Source organism: Manacus candei, unplaced genomic scaffold, assembly GCF_025592945.1.
Source record: "Manacus candei isolate 608988 ecotype Guabito, Panama unplaced genomic scaffold, ASM2559294v1 h1tg000005l, whole genome shotgun sequence".
NCBI lineage: Eukaryota > Metazoa > Chordata > Aves > Passeriformes > Pipridae > Manacus > Manacus candei.
The window spans coordinates 9,617,275-9,638,419 of NW_026138053.1; the positions used below are offsets into that span (position 1 = coordinate 9,617,275).

Sequence of the window (21,145 nt, forward strand, 5' to 3'; positions counted from 1 at the left end):
ACCAGCAGTTCAGACGAAAACAGGATGAGTGCTTTTAGGGGGGAAAAGTGGAGAGGAATCTCTGCTAGTCCTTGGTCTATCAAGGCACAAAATTCTTCAAAGCCACGCTCAAGTGAAGCTGCATTTTTGCACAGAACCCTACAGTCCCAGCCCAGGACTTCCACTGGGACTTGTAGGCACTGTGGGAATACAAAATTACTGTGGCAAAGAGGAGTGGGGAAACCCCAAGACAGTGGTTTTTCCAGGGTAATTCCCCTGAGCTGAATGTGGTGAGAACATCGTGGCCACAGCCAGTCTGGGAAACTTGAGTAAGTGCTAAACTGTTAGGGGTATTGAACTGAGACTGTACTCAGTGTGGATATTTTGTTGTAGAGTGTCTGGCTAAGGTTTGAAATGTGCCCTGCAGTCATTTCCAACCCAAATATTGGCATATTTGATAATGCAAGAGATCCAGGAGATGAAAATGGCCTATTTTCAGTGTAAGTCCCAAGGGGAATGCTCAGCAAAAGGTGAAGCGCTGGAAATCAGAGCCCTCCTCTGCCAGTTCTCTAGTTCTGTAATCAAAGAACATGAGAGGAGAAGTGGCAAGGAAATATTTTTTTTTAATGCATTTGAAGCTGATGGGATGATGATCCACTTTAACTGTTAGCTTAAAACTAAAAAATTCAAACATTTAGGCTTTATTTTCAGTTTGCTGCAAGCAGAGATGGTATTTTGCCCTGAGTGGAATATAATCCTGTTACTGCCGTGGTGGGAGAGGGTTTGTGCCTCCCATGCTAATGACTTCCCATTCCCTCTCTCCTGGATGTGTTTTTCCTTTTGTTTTAAGGAAAACTCAGCAAACCTAGTATCACTGGTGATCCCATGGGATGAACACCAATCCCTTCATGTCTCCAGACTGGCAGGGAGAGCAGATAAAAGGTCCATGCTCCAGGTGGCAGCTGGGACATTCCCATCGCATTATGAGGCAGAAATCCCAGTGCCCATGGGATTTATTCCCTGAAAATGGCAGGGGAGTGGAACAAGATGGTCTTTATGGTCCTTCCCAACCCAAACCATTCTGGAATTTTCTGCCACCTCTGCCCCAAGTGATTCAAATGTGACTGACCCCATCTGGGCTGCAAGTGCTCGGGATTTTCGCAGTATCTGAACACTCTGTTGGCCTCATTTGGTGTATTAATTATTATCTTTTTAAGTTCTTAGTGCATGTGGTCTTGGCCCTGGGGTAGGTGCCTTATTTTGTTGTTGGGTTTGATGGTGTTTTGTGTTTTTACTAATCCAGTCAGTTTTGTCATATTAGTAATATGTATTTTTTAATTGCTTTTATTGATTGTGTTGATTGGTGCTTCCTCAGAGATTATTTTAATAAGAAAGCACATTTTAAAGGTAATGAACATGGCCTATAAACTATAGGAGTGTTTGAGATCTCCACCCTGTGGTTGTATTCTGAGCTTGGTTTCTACTTGACTGCACAACTTGGGAACATTTTTGCTAAGTGTCCGTGTAGATGTTTTCAAACAGAATTCAGAATATATAATGTCAACAGGTTGAGTTATGTTTTGGAGCTATTTCAGTATAAAGAACACATGATTTTTTTTAACATTAGGGCGGGGGTTTTTTCAGGGAAACTATATTGACAATGTATTTATCATTACATGTAGATGTAGGTATTTACACATGTTATGTATAATGGCCTTAATCTCTTCCTTCCTTGCGCTGGCCTTCTTGGAACACAGTTAAACTGCAAAGATTCAGGAACTGTCATCACATATTAAGCAAAATCTGTCAAATCCAGTGTTTAGTTTCCAAAAGCCTTTAACTGTTTGCAAATTGGATATGATGCTTTATCAGTCCTCAAGTAGAGCAACTTTTATTCCATGTTGTGATCCTGATTATCCTTTTCCAAGCACATACAAGAGAGGCCAGGAATAACAATAACAATACCTTCAAGTTTTGCCTTTGTCACTCTACTTAGTTTTTAATTTTTTCTCTCCAACCTCCAGTTCTTGCAGATAACCTGAAGTCTAACCCAGGAATTAAATGGCAGTATTTCAGCTCAGAAGAAGGGATTTTCACTGTTTTCCCAGCACACAAGTTCCGGTGCAAAGGCAATTACGAACACCGCAGCAGGTACGGTCTGTCTCCTTCCAATTTCCTGGGAAAAGCACTCAAATTGGATTCCTCAGGCACTGATTTCATTCCAGCATTGTGCTTTGCCAAGTTGACAACATTCATGAGTAACTTCTAATGGAGTCCCTTGGGTTTTCTTAGGTTTGTTTTTTAAAGCACAAGTTTTCACTTCTAAGAAGCTTTGAAGTAAAATAAAATTACGTACAGGTTCCTCACCTCTCCCAAATCAAATAAGCTGTAAATAGCAGTGACTTGGAAAATGTAGGTCAGCCTGTAGGGAAAATTTGACTTATATTTGACTCATACTTGACCCCTGATAATAACGTAGCGAACATGTATTCTGCTGATTTGGCAGGTGCATTGCTTTGGGGAGGGGGGTAGAAGGATGAGAGACAGGAAAGGAGCATTTTTCCAGTCTCCACCCCAGGCTCAGGTGGCACATCATGGATAGCAGGGAAGCAGCAATATTGGAAACTTCATTTTTCTACTAAAAAAAGTCAAAAAAAGGATGGCAGGGTTTTCCTGCTTGGGGGAATACTTCTGTTCTGTACCCAGGATGCCAAGCAGTTGAGGTGCAGTATTTTTCCCTAGTTTATGCTATCAGTACCATGGGACTGATAAAGGCTCAAGGCAGGAATCTTCTGAGAAGGTGAGGTGGTTTTAGTATCTCTGGTCACACATTAACCAATTGTACTAGTTAATCAGTCTGTGCAGAGGAAGAATCAGGACATCCAGGGATATTTCCATACCAGGAGTGCACAGAGACTAAGGAGAATTTTGATTACATGTCAGGGTTGAACAGTCAAATGTTTACAGATGGTATTTTTATGTGCCATCAAAACTCAAAGTGTCTGAGCTTGATCAAGTTTTCTGTGGCCTTGGAAATGTGCAATCCTTTCATGTGAGAATGGAGGTGCCCCAGTCTTGGTCAGAATTTGGACACTAAAACCATTGGTGATTTTACCCAAGTCACTTAGTGTGGGTTGTAGTTTTTCCATAGCTAAATAAGGGATATCTTTTTGGTAATATTTACTTCAGAGGGTAGTTGGGGTGAATGAATTAATTAATGTTCCACTGCTTTGAAGATCAAAGGCCCTGTTTCAGTTCTAGGTATGAATACAGTGTAGAGCTGCAGGCTGTTTTACAGTTAAGAACTGATTTGTGCCACTTGTTTGTAGCAGTGCCTTGTCTAAAGTCTTTTGCATTTCCTTGCCTCCTAATAAGATTTCTATGGCTGCCTTTGATATAATAAAATTTAGATCCCCAAACTCGCACTTGACTGTAACAAGTTTTGAGTCTGGACTAAAGAGGAAAGAGGCTCATCTTTCTTTGTGAATCCTTCCTCCGTGCTGAGGATCTTCCTAATTTATTCCCGGTTGGAAGCTTGGCATGAGAGCTTGCGAACGCTTTCACACATCTCTCAATATTGAACTGGATCTGAGCACCACTTCCCTGAAAACATGGGGTTTGATGTTAGCACAGACACGTGGCAGCACCAAGAGTTTTAACTCACATTGGCCATGGGGTGTAAAACTGGACAGATCCAAGGGGCTGTGGAGCATGACCTATGTAAGAGTCATTCCAGGGTACCAGGAGAAAACCCTTCCTTGGCCAGAGGCATTCCCTTGTTACAACAAACCAAACACCCTGGGCTAATGAACTCCTCACAGTTGCACAGGTTTTTACTTGTCATGGAACCAGCACATACCCACTATTGTACTTACTTTCACGTGTGAGTGAAGTTCCCAGCACCCAGGATTTATCAGGAGGCTTTTCTTCCTTGTCAAAGCTTAATTCAAAACTTGATGTGAACTGCTGCAAACAGTGATCCCAAACACTGCTGCTGCTTCAGCAAAATTGCTTATTCCTGGCTGAAAGCACTTGCTGTGACAAAGGGAGATGGACCTCATTTAGGTTAAAAAATCAGGAAGAAATCAGGAGGGTGAGAGCGAGGGCCATTTCTATATGTTCATGTTCTCAGTTGGTTTCCCCATAGAAGTTTTCATAAAGGCAAAAATTCCTGTTCTAATTCATTGTTTCTTCATTGTTCTTTGGGTTTTTTTTTTAAATTCTTGACTGTTTTCACTTTGGTGGAAATGACAAGGTGTCTGATGACAGTGGTTTGGATTGTGTTCTCCCTCAGGCCCGTCTATGTCTCGACTGTCCGCCCTCAGTCCAAGCACATTGTTGTCATTGTGGACCACGGGGCCTCTGTCACAGAGACACAGCTCCAGATTGCCAAGGATGCTGCCCAGGTCATCCTGAGCTCCATAGATGAACATGACAAGGTGAGGCTTCTCCAGGCAAGGAATCTTCCTTGGTTTCATCCATGCTCCGAGTTCTTGGTTGTCATCCAAAATGGTGATTTTAACTCTATGTCCATGGTCTCCTTGTGTCTGTGGTCTGCCTCTGATGGGTGATGGAGACTTGAGCTCACCTCTGGAAACCTGTCTACTGCAGGGGAAATACCTGGGGATCCACAGGGTGGGAAAATGGTGAAAAGCCACTGATCTAAGGCAAAATCTTGTATCTGAGTAATCTTTAAAGGCTCCTTCATCCCAGCAGAGACTTTAGGTAACGGTCAGTGGTGTGATACTGTGAGGAGGACCATGCTCTGAGCCTGATGACTTGTGAAGTTCTAGATTGCTTTGAGCAACTCATTTTACCTCTGAACCTGTATTTTTTTTTTAAATTGAAATTATTTATTCTGCTGTGATAGTGGGGTGAGGTGCAACATAATTAGGGCCAAGAAATCTGGATTTTATTTCTTGCTCTGCCCCAGATACTCACTTGGCAATGAAAAAGTCACTTCACCTGTACTTTTTTTCAATACAAATTACAGCCAGGGGCCTAACAGGTGCTTCTGTAGGACCACAAGAAGTCTCCAGTTTAGTTTTACTTTTAGTAATTCTCTGCTGGTGGGACCTTGATCATTCTTTCTGCTTGGGTTTTCTTTTTGGAGTAGGAAGGGAGTTTCAGTCAAATCAAGTTGAAGAACAAGTGATGATAATCTTGGCCTTAAGTCTTCTCATTAACAGTATGGGAAAATCACTTGTAACTTGTGTGCTTTTTGAGGGATTTAATATTGTAAAATAATGGTTATGGTTCAGCAGAATTAATAGCACTTAAGTGTCAAAAGTGTTTGCCTTCATACAGACAATACACTTAAGACACAGATTACTGGGTCAGTAGCTCAGTGGTTATGAAACCTGTTACACAGGTATATAATTAATGCTTAATTCTGGGACTGTCTTGCATCAGTCATAATTTATAATGAATTATTCCACTGAATTAATAAGACTGGTGTGTTATATGTATATTAATGCAAGTGTTACCACTACATGCCTTAAATTATTTACAGGATAAAAACTGATGGCAGACTTGGCTTGCTTGGATTGAAATGTTAAAACAGCAAAATGCTTTGCCTGTGAAAAGTTCTTAAGGGGGTTGTTTATTTTTTTTTTCATCTTCTCTATGCACTCCACTTTTCTCCAGGCACTCCAGGCTTTCCTGAAAATAGCTTTCTGCTGGCTTTCCTTTCAGTTATCCCTGGCTCACTCAGGCTCCTGCCCAGAACAGTGTATTAACTATTGTGTAGGAGCAGAGCCAAGCTGACTTCGCCAGAGAAACAAAGAGCAAAGTCTCTTTTCCTTGAATCCACCATAAGTCTAATCCTTTTCAAATTTGACGGATTTATGCCTCAAGCATTTATTTCCTAACAATTGGGTTTTAAACCCACGGAATCTCTTCAGTTGGCTTATCATTGTGTTCTCTATATCAGTGCTTTAAGAATCCTAAAAGGAAGGTAATCCCATCGAGTCTCTTCTCTTTCAAGATCTCCGTGTTGACCGTGGCAGACACAGTCAGGACCTGCTCCCTGGATCAGTGCTATAAGACATTCCTGTCTCCTGCCACCAGTGAGACAAAGAGGAAGATGTCCACCTTCGTTAGCAGTATAAAGTCATCTGACAGCTCCACACAGCACGCTGTGGGATTCCAGAAGGCTTTCCAGTTGATTCGGAACACGAACAATGGCACAAAACTCCAAGGAAGTAAGTCCCTTGTTGTGCAATCCTGATTATTTCTGAGGCTTGCAAATATCACATTCTCACTTTGACTGAGGCCAAAGGAGTGTAGTGTGCTGAATATTAAAATAAAAAGGGGAGGGAAGCACGTGTTTTTGTTAAGTGGCATTTCCTTGATCTGGAATCCGCATGAGCTGAATGTGGCCATTCCCTTTTCATGTGTGCCACTTGCTGACTCGCTTTTCCTTTGAACTGAAATATGGAAATGCAGGATTGAATTGTCTGACAGCTGAATTATTTCCCAAATGTGTATTTTGGGGGGTCAGGGGTCATTTCTGCTTCTGCAGATTCATTTAATTATTGCTGGAACGTATGTCTATAGATAATGTGCTTAACTGGAATCCTATGGAAGTGGCCCTTTCTTCTCAGGGAAATGGGTTTTTTTTGAGGATATCAACTATGGGGTTTATTTTATGGAATACCAAGTTGTCCTGGCTAAATTTTCCTTCATCACAGAATACCCTCGTGAACTTTGTGTGCTCATTATGAGCTTTCTCCTTCCCATTCCCAAGATGGGGTTTTTCTGTGTGTTTTTTGTAATGGGGATGTGGTGAAAGATGTGGAAAAGATGGATGTGGAATTGAGTGCCACATATGCTTGCCAGGAAGCTGTGGAAGGCAAATTCTGTGCTCCAAGTGCTCCTTGGAACTGAGTAACATTAGCAGTGCCACAGTGGGGTGGGGGAAGCAGCCAGATCTCCACGGGGATAGTCAGTTTAGATCCCACAGCCTGGTGTTGTGCCTGCTCCAGTGAGTACAGATCCTTCAGTTTCCCAGAGGACACCAGCCCAGATGCTGTACAGAATAGGAGAAAGAGGAAAAGTCCAGGAATTAAAGTGCTTTGGAAAGAATGAGGAAATGCGCTCCCAATCCATGTGATTTTCTTTCTGTTTGTGAAACAGTGTTTTTGCTACAGTTCAGCCAAATGCTGAACTTCAGGCCATTGGTACAGTGACACCTTTATCTCACTGGGCACTACTTTTAGCTGAAGGGTAGGGCTGGCAAGGGTAGGATTTTACCATCCTCTGGGAAAATAGTGAAAGGGGAGCAACTCTGTCAAATAAAAAATAAACAATCTGAAGCTGGCTGGGATAGGATGCCTTAGTCAGCAGGAGTTATTCCAAGAACATCAGCTGTAGAGTCTTGCAGCATCCTCCTACATATCTACATATCTCCTACATATCCCCCCATCCCTGAAAGTGTTGCCCCACTCCTGGAAGTGTCCAAGGCCAGGTTGGACAGGGCAACCTGGTCTCGTGGAAGGTGTCCCTGCCCATGGCAGGGAGTGGCACAACATGAACTTTAAGGTCTCTCCCAGCCCTCTTCCATGTTTGTCACTGTTTATATATTATGATTAGAAGGTTTTGGCATATTCTTCATTAATGTGAAAACACACATATCAAACAATTATTCTGGGGCACAAGTACAGAAAGTTAAATGCAAATGATTTGGATTTAGGTTTTCTCTACATGTGAAAGATTGTGAAGACCTAATGTGCATATAGCATGTTTCAGAATTCCTAGGGTGAGGCACAATAGGTTTGAGAAGAGGATGTTTATAAAACATGTCTCATTTTCTTGTAAATAATCTTTACATCTTTTTAAAAAAAGAAAAATAAACCCAGAAAAAAAAATATCATTCATTTGCCCGCTAATTTTCTAACATCCTGTTCCCAGAGAACAATGTGTGGGTGTGTCAGGGAAGCTGTTGAGATACAGCCTCAATCCCAAATTCACACTGGAAAGGTTAGAAGGGAACAACTAGTGTGAGATGGGAGAATTGTGCTGTTGAACACGTCTGGATTTCTTGCGTTATTCCAGTTCCTATTGCAGTCCTGCTCAGCCAACCCTCATCCCAAACTGTGAGAAAATGCTCTGCCATGATTTCCAGCATTCCCTGAAAACTAAGTAAATGAGATGTGTGTCGGTTGCATATGTATGTATATATATATATTTAATTACATTTTATATACAATTTATATATTTATATAAAATATACAAAGACATGCTATAGATAAATGCAGTAACGGTGCTCTGAATATAAGGGCCTTTTCCAGCTCTCAGAAGTGCAGTGTATCAAATAGCACAAGATGATCAGCTGTGGAATGATAAGATGCCCAGTTGACTCTGGTCCCTAATGCAGACTTAGGACTGGTTTATGTTACTCCTCCTAGCAGAGCTTTGAGACTGCGGCATCATGCCTGACTGCAGATCCAATATCTATGTTGTAGCCTAGGAAACACAGCAACAATTTTCCTTAAACTCCAGGCAAAACTGTTTTAATACCTGGCTTTGCTTTTTTTCTCTAGTTATAGCCCTTAAAAAATTAAGGTAGAAATTCCCCCAAATTAACGGCACCTCTTGTTTATATCAGAATCCAGTTCTGGCTGAAATTCTTTTCAAGTCATGACGACAAAATACGCAAGTCAAAGCATTCTTACCTATTTAAAAACCAACACAGCAAACCCACCAAAGAACCCAGATGAGACAACAAAGTTGGGATATGACCAACTAACCCAGTGCTTTGGATTATATGTGGTGCATGATCCCTACCATTAATTATATGCAGAAACCACTTTTAATCCTGAGATGTATGTGATGAAACAGGTTGGGGTGTAAGCAGGGATTTGAATTGACGTGTTCAAAGGCTCTGAGGCAGGACTTTGGCCAAGAACATCCTCAGCCTGAAAAACGTGTTCCAGTTCATGTGCAAGGAGCCAGGTCACATTCCCAAGTGTTCCGCTCTAACCTACTCCATAGGAAGGCACTGGGTGAGCAGCTCCAGGCTTTAGGATTGCAGGGTGGAAGGAGAAAAGGGGGCAGGAGAGGAAAGTTGCAGGTTTTTTGCTTTTGTGAAGCTGGACTTGCACACTCCTGCCTGGTGGCAGCCAGGCTGTCCAACCTGGAGAAGAGAAGGCTCCAGGGATACCTTAGAGCCCCTTCCAGTGCCTAAAGGGGCTCCAGGAGAACTGGAGAGGGACTTTGGACAAGGGCCTGGAGGGACAGGACAAAGGGGAATGACTTTCCATTGCCAGAGGGCAGAGTTAGATGGGATATTGGGAAAAAATTCTTCCCCTGTGAGGGTGGTGAGGCCCTGGCACCAGTTGCCCAGAGAAGCTCTGGCTGCTCCACCCCTGAAAGTGTCCAAGACCAGGTTGGACGAGGCTTGGAGCAACCTGGGATAGTGAAAGGTGTCCCTGTCCATGGCAGGGCATGGAACTGGATGATCTTTAAGGCCCCTCCCAGCCCAAACCATTCTATGACTCTAAGCCAGAAGGTGCCTGTGGGGTCTGCTCAGGAGAAACAAACCCCAGTGCTCCTGGGTGGCTGGAAGGCACCAAACCAAACAGATGTTTGGTAAGTGCTAAGAATGAAAGTTTTAATAATTAATGCTGTAATTCATAAGGCTGCTGGGTGTTTATCCACTGTAGATCGCTGTGACTCTCACACATGAAGCTGTTGGCAGTGTGTGGCTGGGAGCAGATTAAGGGCTCTTAGCACATGTCTTGCCTGAGTTAAAAACCTAATGCACTTTCTGCTGTATCTGTGATTCTCTTTTAGATACTGACATGGTCATCATTTATCTCTCAGCTGGGATTACATCAAAAGACTCCTCTGAAGATGATAAAAAAGCTACTCTACGTGTCATCAATGAAGAGAACAGTTTCCTCAATAACTCAGTCATGATTCTTACTTATGCTCTTATGAATGGTGAGAGATGGTTGTGATTTCCAGTGGATGAACATTCCCTGTCCTTGCACAGCTTGTTTATGAAGCTCATTCAAATGTAATTCCAGGCCTTATTGGGAGCAGTTTGTTATGGATTTTGGCACTTAGAATCTAGAGGCTGAATCCAGATGTTCCTACTTTGGTATATATATATGTGCCACTATATGCTTATGTATCCCAGTGCAGCTGCTCAGGATATAAAATATGGTTGCCTGAATTGTCTGGTGGCAACCAGACTGAGTTAAATTTGATAATTATTGCAACTGTAAACCTTCCTGCCACTGCCCTGGTTCCTGGTGCAGCAGAACGGAAATACTTGTGACTTCTGTTTAAGTCCTTAGCCAGGGAGCATAAATGTGACATCAGACATAATCTGAAATGCTTTAATAACCTGGGACCCAATTTAAGAGTGAAGTTAAGTATGAAAATCACATTCCCAGTAGTTTGGCATCCTGTGCTTCTTCTAGGAAAGCATTTTCAGCACAAAGGCTGTTTGTTATATTTGCACATGGACTCTAACCAAGGAAACTAAAGCTTAAGCTAATGTATGATTTGATTGTAAATTTAAATACTCATTTGAGACTCCTACGTGCAAAAGGCTTTGATTTGTACAGGAATTGAACCTGGGACTTGTGTAAAATGCGAAACTTTAATGTTTAAGCTGAAGAACAAAGCCTGTTATCTCCAAGGGTGGGTGAGACGCTCCTGGTCCTTTCTGTGGGCAAGCCACCAGTGGAGAACAAAGAGCTGTCCTGTGGATTTATGTGGCACATAAGTCTTTGTTAAAAGATCTTTGTTTAAAGTGGGGATGTGAACAGCATGGTAAATTTTTTCACTGTGCAACAGCACGTGAGAGGCAATCTTATTTAATTTTGTGTTATCTAATTACTCTTCCTAAAACCAGTCTTTAGGCACTTTACCTTATCACTTAAATAGTGATTATGTAGTATTTTCAGTCCTACAGGATGTATAATTTTGCTTTTATTTACAGTTATTTGGAGTAAGATACAGAAGCCTTGATGGAAATTCTTTTGTCTGCTTCCTTCTGTTTCTTGCATCTGTGTTTCAGAGGGGGTGACAGGGTTGAAGGAACTGGCCTTTCTGAGGGACCTGGCAGAGCAGAACTCGGTGAAATATGGGGTGCCAGACAGAACAGCCCTTCCTGTGACCAAGGGCAGCATGATGGTCCTGAACCAGCTGAGCAATCTGGAGACCACAGTTGGGAGGTTCTACACCAACCTCCCCAACCGGATGATCGACGAGGCCGTTTTCAGTCTGCCCTTCTCGGATGAAATGGGAGATGGTGAGTGCTGACATTGGATTTGTGTATAAAAACAGAAGGGATCAGCTTCCCTTGGCTTACATATTCCCAAATAGTGTCACCAAGTGATGTGCTCAGGTGTGTTTCCAAGCCTTTTTCCAGTAGGATTTTCATCTGCAGAAGGTCTAGTTATGAAAAAAATTTTTGGATTCTCAGGGTGAAATTTGTTCTTATGTATGTGTACATACACAGCATTAGTAATTTAATTTGTGGAGAGAAATTCTTTGTATTTGAAGGAAACAGTCTTATGACATTGAAATTACATCCATCACACCCTGTACCATTGCAGGGTTCAATATTTCAGTACTTGTGTATGGCTTGGGGTCTCACAGGTAGATTTAGGGGATTGCACAAATCCCCATAGTGGAAGAGACAAAATGTTGTTACTGTTGGAGCTTCCCTTTCCTATGGAGCCATCAACATGACTTTGGAGTCACCCTTCCTGCTGGAGTTCCCTTTATTCTGTCTTTGCACCCCAAGCAGTGGCTCTTCACAACCAATTTATCATCCATTCCCTGTGTCCAGGCTGTGGAGATGGGAATGCTGGGTACTGGCTGTCACATTATGTAAGAGTGGGATGGAAACCAGCTTAGCGAATGGCACAAGGAGAGATTATTAATTATTGTCCAAAACTGGCCATCCCTAGCCCTTCCTTTAGCTCCAGCACACATGGTCTGCCCCCAGCTCTGGGCAGAGGAGGAAGCCCGAGCTGGCTGGTGCTATCATGGCATCTAATTTTCAAGTAAAAGGAAAGATCCATACCTTAAAATTAGATGCCATGATAACAAAAACTGTGTGTTCCACCACTCATCCAGTGATCTCACCACTACATCCAGTAATGGAGAGACTGAAGGTGTAGATAATTGCAGAGACTTCTGGGAGTGGACCAGCATGTCGGGGGTGACGTGTAGAAACGCAGAAATTAGACAGTTTAATTAATGCTGAGGGTTAGCCTGCACTGCAGGGTGATCCTTTTTGGGTTCAGGAGGTTCAGCAGCTCCCATGGTGCTGGCAGAGCTCCCTTGACTGTACACACCCCCAACCATGGGTCCCACTGCCTGAGCTAATACCTGCTGAATTGCCATCCCTTTCCCTTTGGGACTGGTGCCTTTCCTGCAGCTCAGTGGAAGGTCAGAGTTTTAGGGTGTACCCCTGCTAGTTCTAGGGCAGCTCACCTGACCCTTCTCTAGCACTGCTCCAGTGCTCTGGGAAGAGATGTGACATCACAGGGATGTCTGGAAATCCATCAGTGATTTTATATTGCTTTGACAATTGAACAAATTCAGTATTTCTTCATTCAGGACTTTGTATATACTTAGTCTTGTCTTGTATTTAGGATTAGTTGAGGTTATGCTGAATAGTTTTCAAGGGCTGCTGAGTTTAGGTTCTGTTGAGTCCCAAAACAGACTTAAGACTATTCTTCTGAGTCAGAACTCCTGCTCCTTCCTGCATTTCCTGAGTTATTAAGCTGTATTGTTGCCCTCTCCCAAAGCCATATCCAAGCATAATTGAAAATTTGAGCAACCGAAGGATTAGAAATGGTGCAACAGAGAAGGTTCATCTTGCAAAGATTTCCAACTTAAAAGCTTATACATGCAAATGAATTTTATATTGGGTTGAGGGAAGAGTTGCTGAGTTTCCAAACAGCAGTGGTGTAGAAAAGAAGAGTAGTAAGGTATTGCAAAGAGTTCTTACCTCAGCCATGAGATACATCCCAAAACATTGTGTAATTATGGGTATGATTCCCAGTACAATGGTGATACTGGAATTTAGTTAAGCAGAGCAGGTTTAATATTCTGAATATGCAATTAGATGAGCAATAATTCATTCCTAGTGTTGCTTTACAAGCACAGATTCTCTTCCTTCCTCCTCCCCCTATTTTTTAAATTACTTTAAATGATGTTAAAGGAACAAAATGCCATCTTGGCTTTTCATGTAAATGCATCTTATCTGTAAGGAATCCACTTGTAATCCGCTGTCAAAGCCCCCCAAACATTAATTGTGGTGTGTGTTTTAATAAATTGATTAAATGTACTTTAGGTCACTATCAGAAACACAGAAATTAACTAATTAAGGAGAGTGATTATCAACAGCCAGACATGACAGACAACCTGCTGAGCTTCCCTGTCCATATTCCAGCAAGGAATACCACATCAAATTTAATTGTGTAACGTTTGGAAATTTTAAAGTCCCTGCTCTGTTCCCTCTAAAAATAATTAACTAGATAATATTGCTGATGGTTTTATGTTGTTTCTGTCATTCCAAGGCTTGATAATGACTGTCAGCAAACCGTGTTACTTTGGGAACCTGCTGCTGGGGATTGTTGGAGTGGATGTTAATCTTGCCTATATCTTGGAAGACGTCACCTATTACCAAGACTCCTTGGGTTCCTACACATTCCTCATTGATAATAAAGGTAATTTGGCTCAGATAATCCCTTCTAGTCCCACTGAGGTCATTAACCACTGAAAGGAAACTCTGAATCCTCATGTCTCCAAATAGTCTATAAGTAATGAATGATAATACTTATTGACAGATTAATTGTATGTTGTTGGTTAGTTTTGCCTGAGAGTTGCTGGAGACTTTAGGTGGTTTCACGACTTGAAATGTCTGTCCTGGAGTTTGATGCGGAAACACTTGATGAGATTTTCTACATGTGTGACATCCAAGTTTTTCTGTATGTGCAGGGAAGGAGGAAGAACTGGTGTATATGTGTGTTCAGCTCATTTCCTCTCATCCAACCTCATTTTATGGCTTAGTTCTTTGAGATGTGTTTCATTTGCAACTTCTTTGATGATAACATTGCTTGGCCACTGACATTTGTTAAATGCAAAACCTCTGTGTAGTTACTGTATATTCTTTTTTTTCCCCCCTACAAATACCCATCCTGGGCTTAGTTGTTTTATTGCATTCAACATTTGGGTTTGTATCTTTATTTTTTAGGCTACACTCTGATGCACCCATCCCTGACCAGGCCTTACCTGCTCTCCGAGCCCCCTCTCCACACGGATATTATCCATTATGAGAACATCCCCAAATTTGAGCTGGTGCGCCAGAACATCCTCAGGTGAGGAACTGGGATGCAAATGCAAACATGAGCAGTGCTCAGAAGTATTGCTGGAGGAATTTTAAGAGAATGGAGGGCAGAGTTCCTTTTCCTACAGTATCTGAATACTTGGATGGAATTTTTTTGTTCCCCAATAGTTCTGGTTTGGTTTTTCCTCCAACTTTTTCATTTATCTTTGGGTGTGTAGGCAGTGATTCCCACATCTGATCTGGGGGATACTCCTTCTAATCTCTCCCTTCCATGTCAGGAAGATTTTTCACTGTTTTATCCGGGTTTTTCTTTATCCTTTGCCTGATCTGAGTATGTGTGAGCTCAAAATGTGGGGGTACACGAGTGCATTTTCAGCACACATACACTTTTCTTCACCAAGGACAAATAACAGTTAATTCCTTCAATTCTTATGATATTTTTATAAATATACAGCTGAAGGGTTTTCCTTAAGTGGTAACAATTTTGCTCAGTGTTTAATAATAAAATGCTGAATGTTTTATCTCCCACTGCAGCATTCCCCTGGGCAGCCAGATCATCACAGTTCCTGTGAACTCCTCACTGTCTTGGCATGTCAACAAGCTGAGAGAGATTGGAAAAGAAGCCTATAATGTCAGCTATGCCTGGAAAATGGTAAGGGAAAAAAACTAGGATGGCACAGAGTCAGTTTATAGCTCTATTACCAGTTGTAAGAGCTTTAGGAGAGCTCCTAGCCTTCCTTTCTTCAGCTTGGAACATATCTGAACACTAATCTTGACCTTGGGATTAAAATGGAATCTTAAGGTTAAATATAATCCAGGTGAATTTCACTGATGCCAGAAATAATTGGCTGTTTCTTTGTGCCAACAAACTCAAGAGAGTACTTGTGGATCATTTCACAGCATTAAGTAAAATCCAACCTAAAAGATTAGGCTGAGCAGTTTTAAGAGATTAAATCTGTCATTGTTTAACAGAAATTCACACAGGAGGGTATCTGGACCTGATTTTCTAATATTGTAATGCTGCATTTAATATCAAACACCCTTTGCAGAGCAGCTGGAACACTCCAGGCTTTGCTAGTCTGGTTATCGTAGGGTCCTTAAAATATGCAAACCAGTAAAACATGTGGCACATGAGACACATGGAGTGGAAAGGATAAAATCTTACTTTTGGGAGTTCATTTGTCTGTACTGTCCATAAAGGGAATACCAGTGTGTGTTTATCCACTGTGAACCTGCAGTCTCTCCTCTGTTAATGATACTTCAAAAAATATCCATAAAACAGTGCTACAAATTATTCATTGAGCAACAAAAGGAAGGTCTTATTTAGTTTTCTGGGGAAAAAAGAGATTACAGTATTTTTATTTGGTGTGTTAACTATGGCAAAGTGGGTTTTGTACAACTTAGTGGCTCCAATACATACAAGTTCTGTACATCCTCCACATTTTGTTTCTGTTTGATGACTTGCTCATGTTTTCCAGGTCCAGGACACGTCCTTTATCCTATGTGTGGTGGTGATACAGCCAGAAATCCCTGTTAAGCAGCTGAAGAACCTCAACACAGTGCCCAGCAGCAAACTGCTCTATCACCGGCTGGACCTGCTGGGCCAGCCCAACGCCTGCCTGCACTTCAAGCAGCTGGCCACCCTAGGTAAGGCTCTTCAAGTGGTCTTGACCACCTCAGAATCCCAGAGTTTAGGAAAACACCTGCAAGATCAAGTCCAACCTGTGCCCGATCCCCTCCTTGTCACCCAACCCAGGGCACTGAGTGCCACGTCCAGTCATTCCTTGGACACCTCCAGGGACGGGGACTCCACCACCGACCTGGACAGCCCCTTCCAGTGCCTGACCATCCTTTCCAGGAAGAAATTCCTCCTGATGTCCAACCTGACCCTCCCCTGGCACAAATGGAGACCGTGTCCTCTTGTCTTATCACACATGCATGTTTCTGCAGAGTGTGGCAGCAGAACGTAAAACTCTTCTCACAAAACACTGGAAATACTCTCCTCTTGAGAGGCTTTTATTTCCAAGGCTGGCTGTCCAATCAGCTGGTACCTTCTTATAGCTCTTCCTTGATCATAGTTGCCTGCTCAATGCTGAGCACTTACATGGATGAATGAGTGGGGCAGATCATCAGAGTATGAGATAAATGCACTGTGAGTTTTGCTCAGAGTTCCCAGAAATTGGAGTGGGGACAGTGAGAGATGTCTCACCAAGCTTAAACTAAGTCCCCTTCTCTTGGCTGTAAAGCACCTTACTGACAAGTAACATAAGTAGGATGAAGCCCTGGCCTGTTGTGCGGGACTGACATTCTTTTGACTTTGGATTTATTGAAGTTTTTCACTGCCAAAAGCATTTAATGCCATTGAAGTCAGAAGTTAAGCCTGTTGGGGGAAATGAGAACTTCAGTGGTGTGATGGATTCCAGACCCTCCTTACCTGCTGAAAAATTCCCAGGTTACTGGAACATTCCTGCTTTTGATAAGCTAAAGTGGTTCTGCTCTACCTGAGTCATTTCATTGCTGGAAAGAGGGAGGGTCTCCATGGCAGTTCTAATGTCTGGGAAGGATAGAGAAATTAAAAACCAGAATTTATATTAAGAACATAGAGGGTTTTTTATATAAACATCCTAAGTTGCAAACTTTAATATTTAGGTATTAATCTTGGGAGGTTTGCTAAAATCTGTGCTGTATTATAAGAAATTCTGAATTAAGTGCTTTTGTTTGTAGCAGGGTTTGAAGGTCTCCTGGTGGATTAGTGGCACAGTTGTGAGACTTTCCTTAGCTATTTGTGGCCCTGCAATATAACGGAGATTAGACTGGAGGAGTTATGGAGGGACTTGACAAACCTATGGAAATTGCTTTGCCACTTGTTTAAAATGCAGGGATTTCTTTTTCTTTAATGTGGTGCCTAGTCTTGATTATCTTATATCCAGAAAGATATAAATGGAAAATCTCCAAAAAATGCAGTACTAAGCTGTCAAGTGGAAAAACTTCATGCAAGCAAAATGCAACCCCATCAGAATATTTGGTCTGGGAAGCAGATGAAGGAGCAAAGCAGAAGTTTGTAAGTGATGGCTGCAGCACACATGGCTGCTGGATGGGGCTATGTTTTAGAGGAATGTGACTAAAAGCAGAACATTTCACAGGCTGCACTGAAATTTTTCCTCTAGATACCATTCCTCACAGGGAATTTGGGTTCCATGGGTCAAATATTCAGGTTCCATGGGTCAAATATTCAGAAAAGACCTTCTTCTCAACCTTCAGCCCTGCATTGTCATGACCATTTCTCCTTTTAAAAAGAAAAAGCTGCCTAGTTTTGCAGATTTTGCGCAATGAAAGTTTGCCTTCTAGTTTGTTCTGAAAATCATTCCAGGCAGCTGCACTTTTATTGGGGAGCTGCCTCTTCTGCACTTGTAATTCTCCAGTTGTTCATTGTCTGGGACTGAAAATGCTCATTTTCATTTTCCTCTGCTGTATGTAACCTAAACACAGATAATTACTGTCTTCTTCTTTAGCATAAAATCTTTCCTTAAGGGAAAGATTACAGCTTCTGTAATCTTTTTTGGAAAGATTACAAAAGTAATCTTTCCAAAAGTAGGAATTCAGAAGTTGTTTAGACTTTGAGAACAAGGGCACTGAAATACCAGATAACACACGGAGATCAGAGTAAGTGGACTAATGTTGTGACTTCTGTATTTTGAAGCAGGAAGGTTAGTTAGCAACTCAAGTGACTGGGGAGACAACTGTGCTAGGAAGTGCTCTGGTTTGGGTGGAAAACTTCACATTTCCTACCTTCCCTCACAGTCCACAATGACCTGAGAGTGGAGGAGCAGGCAGAGGAGTGGACAGTGCATCAGTATAACTGCTCCCACACATCCTCAGCTGAGACACCACATCAGAGACTCCTTTGTGGTACCAATGTCTTCACTATGCAACATGTGTAATGCATCATCCTTAAATTTCTCATGCTTTGGTGTTTTTAGAAAGCCCTACAGTGATGCTCTCTGCAGGCAGCTTCTCCTCCCCCTACGAGCACCTGAGCCAGCCTGAGACAAAGCGGATGGTGGAGCACTACACGGCCTATCTGAGCGACAACACGCGGCTCATCGCCAACCCCGGCCTCAAGGTACCCCACCACACTGGGCAGACCTGGGTCACCATGTCCCACACCTTTATATAATCACAGAATCTCAGACTGGGTTGGGTTGGAAGGGACCTTAAAGCCCATCCCATTCCACCCCTTGCCGTGGGCAGGGACACTTCCACTAGACCAGGTTGCTCCAACCTGGCCTTGGACACTTCCAGGGATGGGGCAGCCACAGCTTCTCTGGGCAACCTGTGCCAGAGCCTACCACCCTCACAGGGAAGAATTTCTTCCCTGTATCCCATCTAACCTTGCTCTCTGGCAGTGGGAAACACAGGTTGGTGCCAGGGCCTCACCACTCTCACAGGGAGGAATTTATTTCCAACATCTCATCTAAGAATAGAGAGAGGAAGGAGAGGGCTTATTCCCCAGGAGGAGCGAGTGTGAAAATTTGATAAGCAGCTCTTGAAACAAACCCTAGAAAAACTAAAGCCACAGTAAATTTTTAGCAGAAATATCTTTGTATTCTTAAGCGTATAAACGAGAAGTTCCTATTTTATGTGCAAGCAGAGCATTATTTATATTTACTTGAAGTGAGAAAACAAACTCTGAAAGCCACAGAGATAACGACAACAATATTTCATAATAACAAGCTTTTCCTTTGCTTGGAATGTGCCGGATCCGTGCGGTGTGAGAAGACTTTAACCAAGTAATTGAGTTTAGATGATCTCCGATGGCTCTTGGGGAAGCCCCGCCAGCAGCTTATTATCTTTTCATGCAAGTCTTGGAGGAACCCTGCCAGCTCTCCTTTGTTTTGCAGTTCTCTGTCAGGAATGAAGTAATGGCAACCAGTCACGGCACCGATGAATGGATGACACAGATGGAGATCAGTGGCCTCAACAGTTACATTGTGCGCCGTTACATAGCAACCCCCAATGGGGTGCTCCGCATTTACCCCGGCTCCCTCATGGACAAAGCATTTGATCCCACCAGGAGACAATGGTGAGTTTTTAGGGTCCCTTTATCAAAGCTTTGCAGGGCAATAACGAAAATATTTGGAATTGATTTCGTAGCCTGAGGGTTTTTTTTTTTTTTTTCATTTCACTCGAAATGTTTCCATCGTGTACTTAAGCACTTTGCTTAAGTGCAGCCAGTTAAAACATTTATTGGTTCTAATTTCAACTCTTTTTATTTTAGGTGGTAGTTTGTGTTGCAGATCCCAGCTATGGCAGATGGGAACATAAATATTCAGCAAATGAGCAACCCCTTCAGGGATTAGCTGATTCGGGAGCATTTTCGGTTCCTTGGGCCATTTTTGGTTGTAAATATTTTAGTCTTTTTGTTTGTTTATAGTGGGTTTCCTCACTGATTTAAAGGAGGGATTTGCTCTGGGTGTTAATTATGCACCAGCATCTGATTAGGGCAAATAGTTGTGTACATTGGGATGGGAGCCTGAGACCGGAGAGGGCTTGGAGAGTGTTCCAACATGTGGGGTTTGTGGGAAAGACCTGACCAGGTGCTGCCACAGTGTGACACTAGGAAAACATGAGCCACCACCAAGTCCCAACCCTCTGGCAGCTCTCCTGACCCATATTTTCCCTGAAATAATCCTGCCCATAGTTCCTGATGAGCTTTTCTTCAGGTTATTTACCGTTGCAATCCCTTGTCTCCATTTTAAAAGCTCCCAAATTATTTTCATTATTGTTTTGAGGTTTGGTTTGAATTGGATTTTCTTTTACATTTCACTGACTTTCTTAATCCATGGTTTGAAAAAACTCTGTCTGCAGCATTAAATGGTGTCTTGGGTTTTATATAAAGCCAAATTTGTAGTGTTTTGGAAAGAAGATGCAAGGAAAACACTGGGAATAAAGTAGAAGTGAGTTAAGCTGCTCATGGATTGATGCACTAGGGTAGAGAAAAGCTAAGTAATCACTTTTTCATACACAAAAGTGTTTCCAGCAGTTGTATAAACTTTCTTATGACAGTAGGAAGATATTTGATGTGATTGTGGCTTATTTTATGCTGACAGTGAGTTTTAAAAGAGATTGTAATTTGTAATCACTGTCTGACATATTTCTGCATTTTCTTGCATCAGTTCTGTCATTTCTCTTCAGTTTGCAGTATAATAATTTTGCCAGTGTTTGCTTTGAGTGTGAGACTCTGCTGGCACTAAGTCAGATGTTGTTCTGGGGAACAAATGTCTAAAAGTACATTAATATTTGTATGCAGAACTAAATTGATCTTTTTTTAATGCAGTTGGATGTACTGGGGAACCATTTGGTCTGGTTTAGGTACTAATTGTGCTTAAATACTTATTTAATATTAAGAAACATTAATTTGGTGGGACATCGTTCACAGTGTGAAGAATCCAGTGTCTGTTTACTTTGGCAAAATAAAAGATACTGTCCTAAAGTTACAGTAATCATTTTTCACTAATTATGAACATTTCTTTTGGCTTCTCTTAGGTACTTGCATGCAGTGGCTAATCCAGGACTGATTACCTTTACTGGGCCCTACTTGGATGTTGGAGGGGCTGGTTATGTTGTTACCATCAGCCACACAGTCCATTCCTCCAGGTAAATGGTGTTGGAGGTTTTGTAAGGCAAGAAGATTCCCAATTATCAAGATTTGGTTTGGGTAGGAGAGAAGAATACTGGGTGACTCCTGTGTGTTCAAGAACTGAATAAAGGGCTTTTGGTGCAATATAGTCTGACCTTGTATAGATTCAGTGGCAATAGTATATTGAAATACTGTGAAAAATACAT

General features: G+C 42.1%; 1 protein-coding gene across 2 annotated transcripts in view; it reads left to right on the top strand.

Moving 5' to 3' along the window:
- The window catches only part of CACHD1 (cache domain containing 1), a 93,669-nt gene that overhangs the window by 56,393 nt on the left and 16,131 nt on the right, over positions 1 to 21,145 (top strand). For both annotated transcript variants that reach the window (XM_051797855.1, XM_051797862.1), the window contains exons 5-16: positions 2,004 to 2,130; positions 4,274 to 4,418; positions 5,966 to 6,182; positions 9,775 to 9,924; positions 11,012 to 11,245; positions 13,530 to 13,679; positions 14,207 to 14,330; positions 14,834 to 14,951; positions 15,778 to 15,946; positions 18,280 to 18,422; positions 19,201 to 19,382; positions 20,846 to 20,956. In XM_051797855.1, the coding sequence (XP_051653815.1) occupies positions 2,004 to 2,130; positions 4,274 to 4,418; positions 5,966 to 6,182; positions 9,775 to 9,924; positions 11,012 to 11,245; positions 13,530 to 13,679; positions 14,207 to 14,330; positions 14,834 to 14,951; positions 15,778 to 15,946; positions 18,280 to 18,422; positions 19,201 to 19,382; positions 20,846 to 20,956 (1,870 nt within the window). The remainder of the gene's footprint in view (positions 1 to 2,003; positions 2,131 to 4,273; positions 4,419 to 5,965; positions 6,183 to 9,774; positions 9,925 to 11,011; positions 11,246 to 13,529; positions 13,680 to 14,206; positions 14,331 to 14,833; positions 14,952 to 15,777; positions 15,947 to 18,279; positions 18,423 to 19,200; positions 19,383 to 20,845; positions 20,957 to 21,145) is intronic.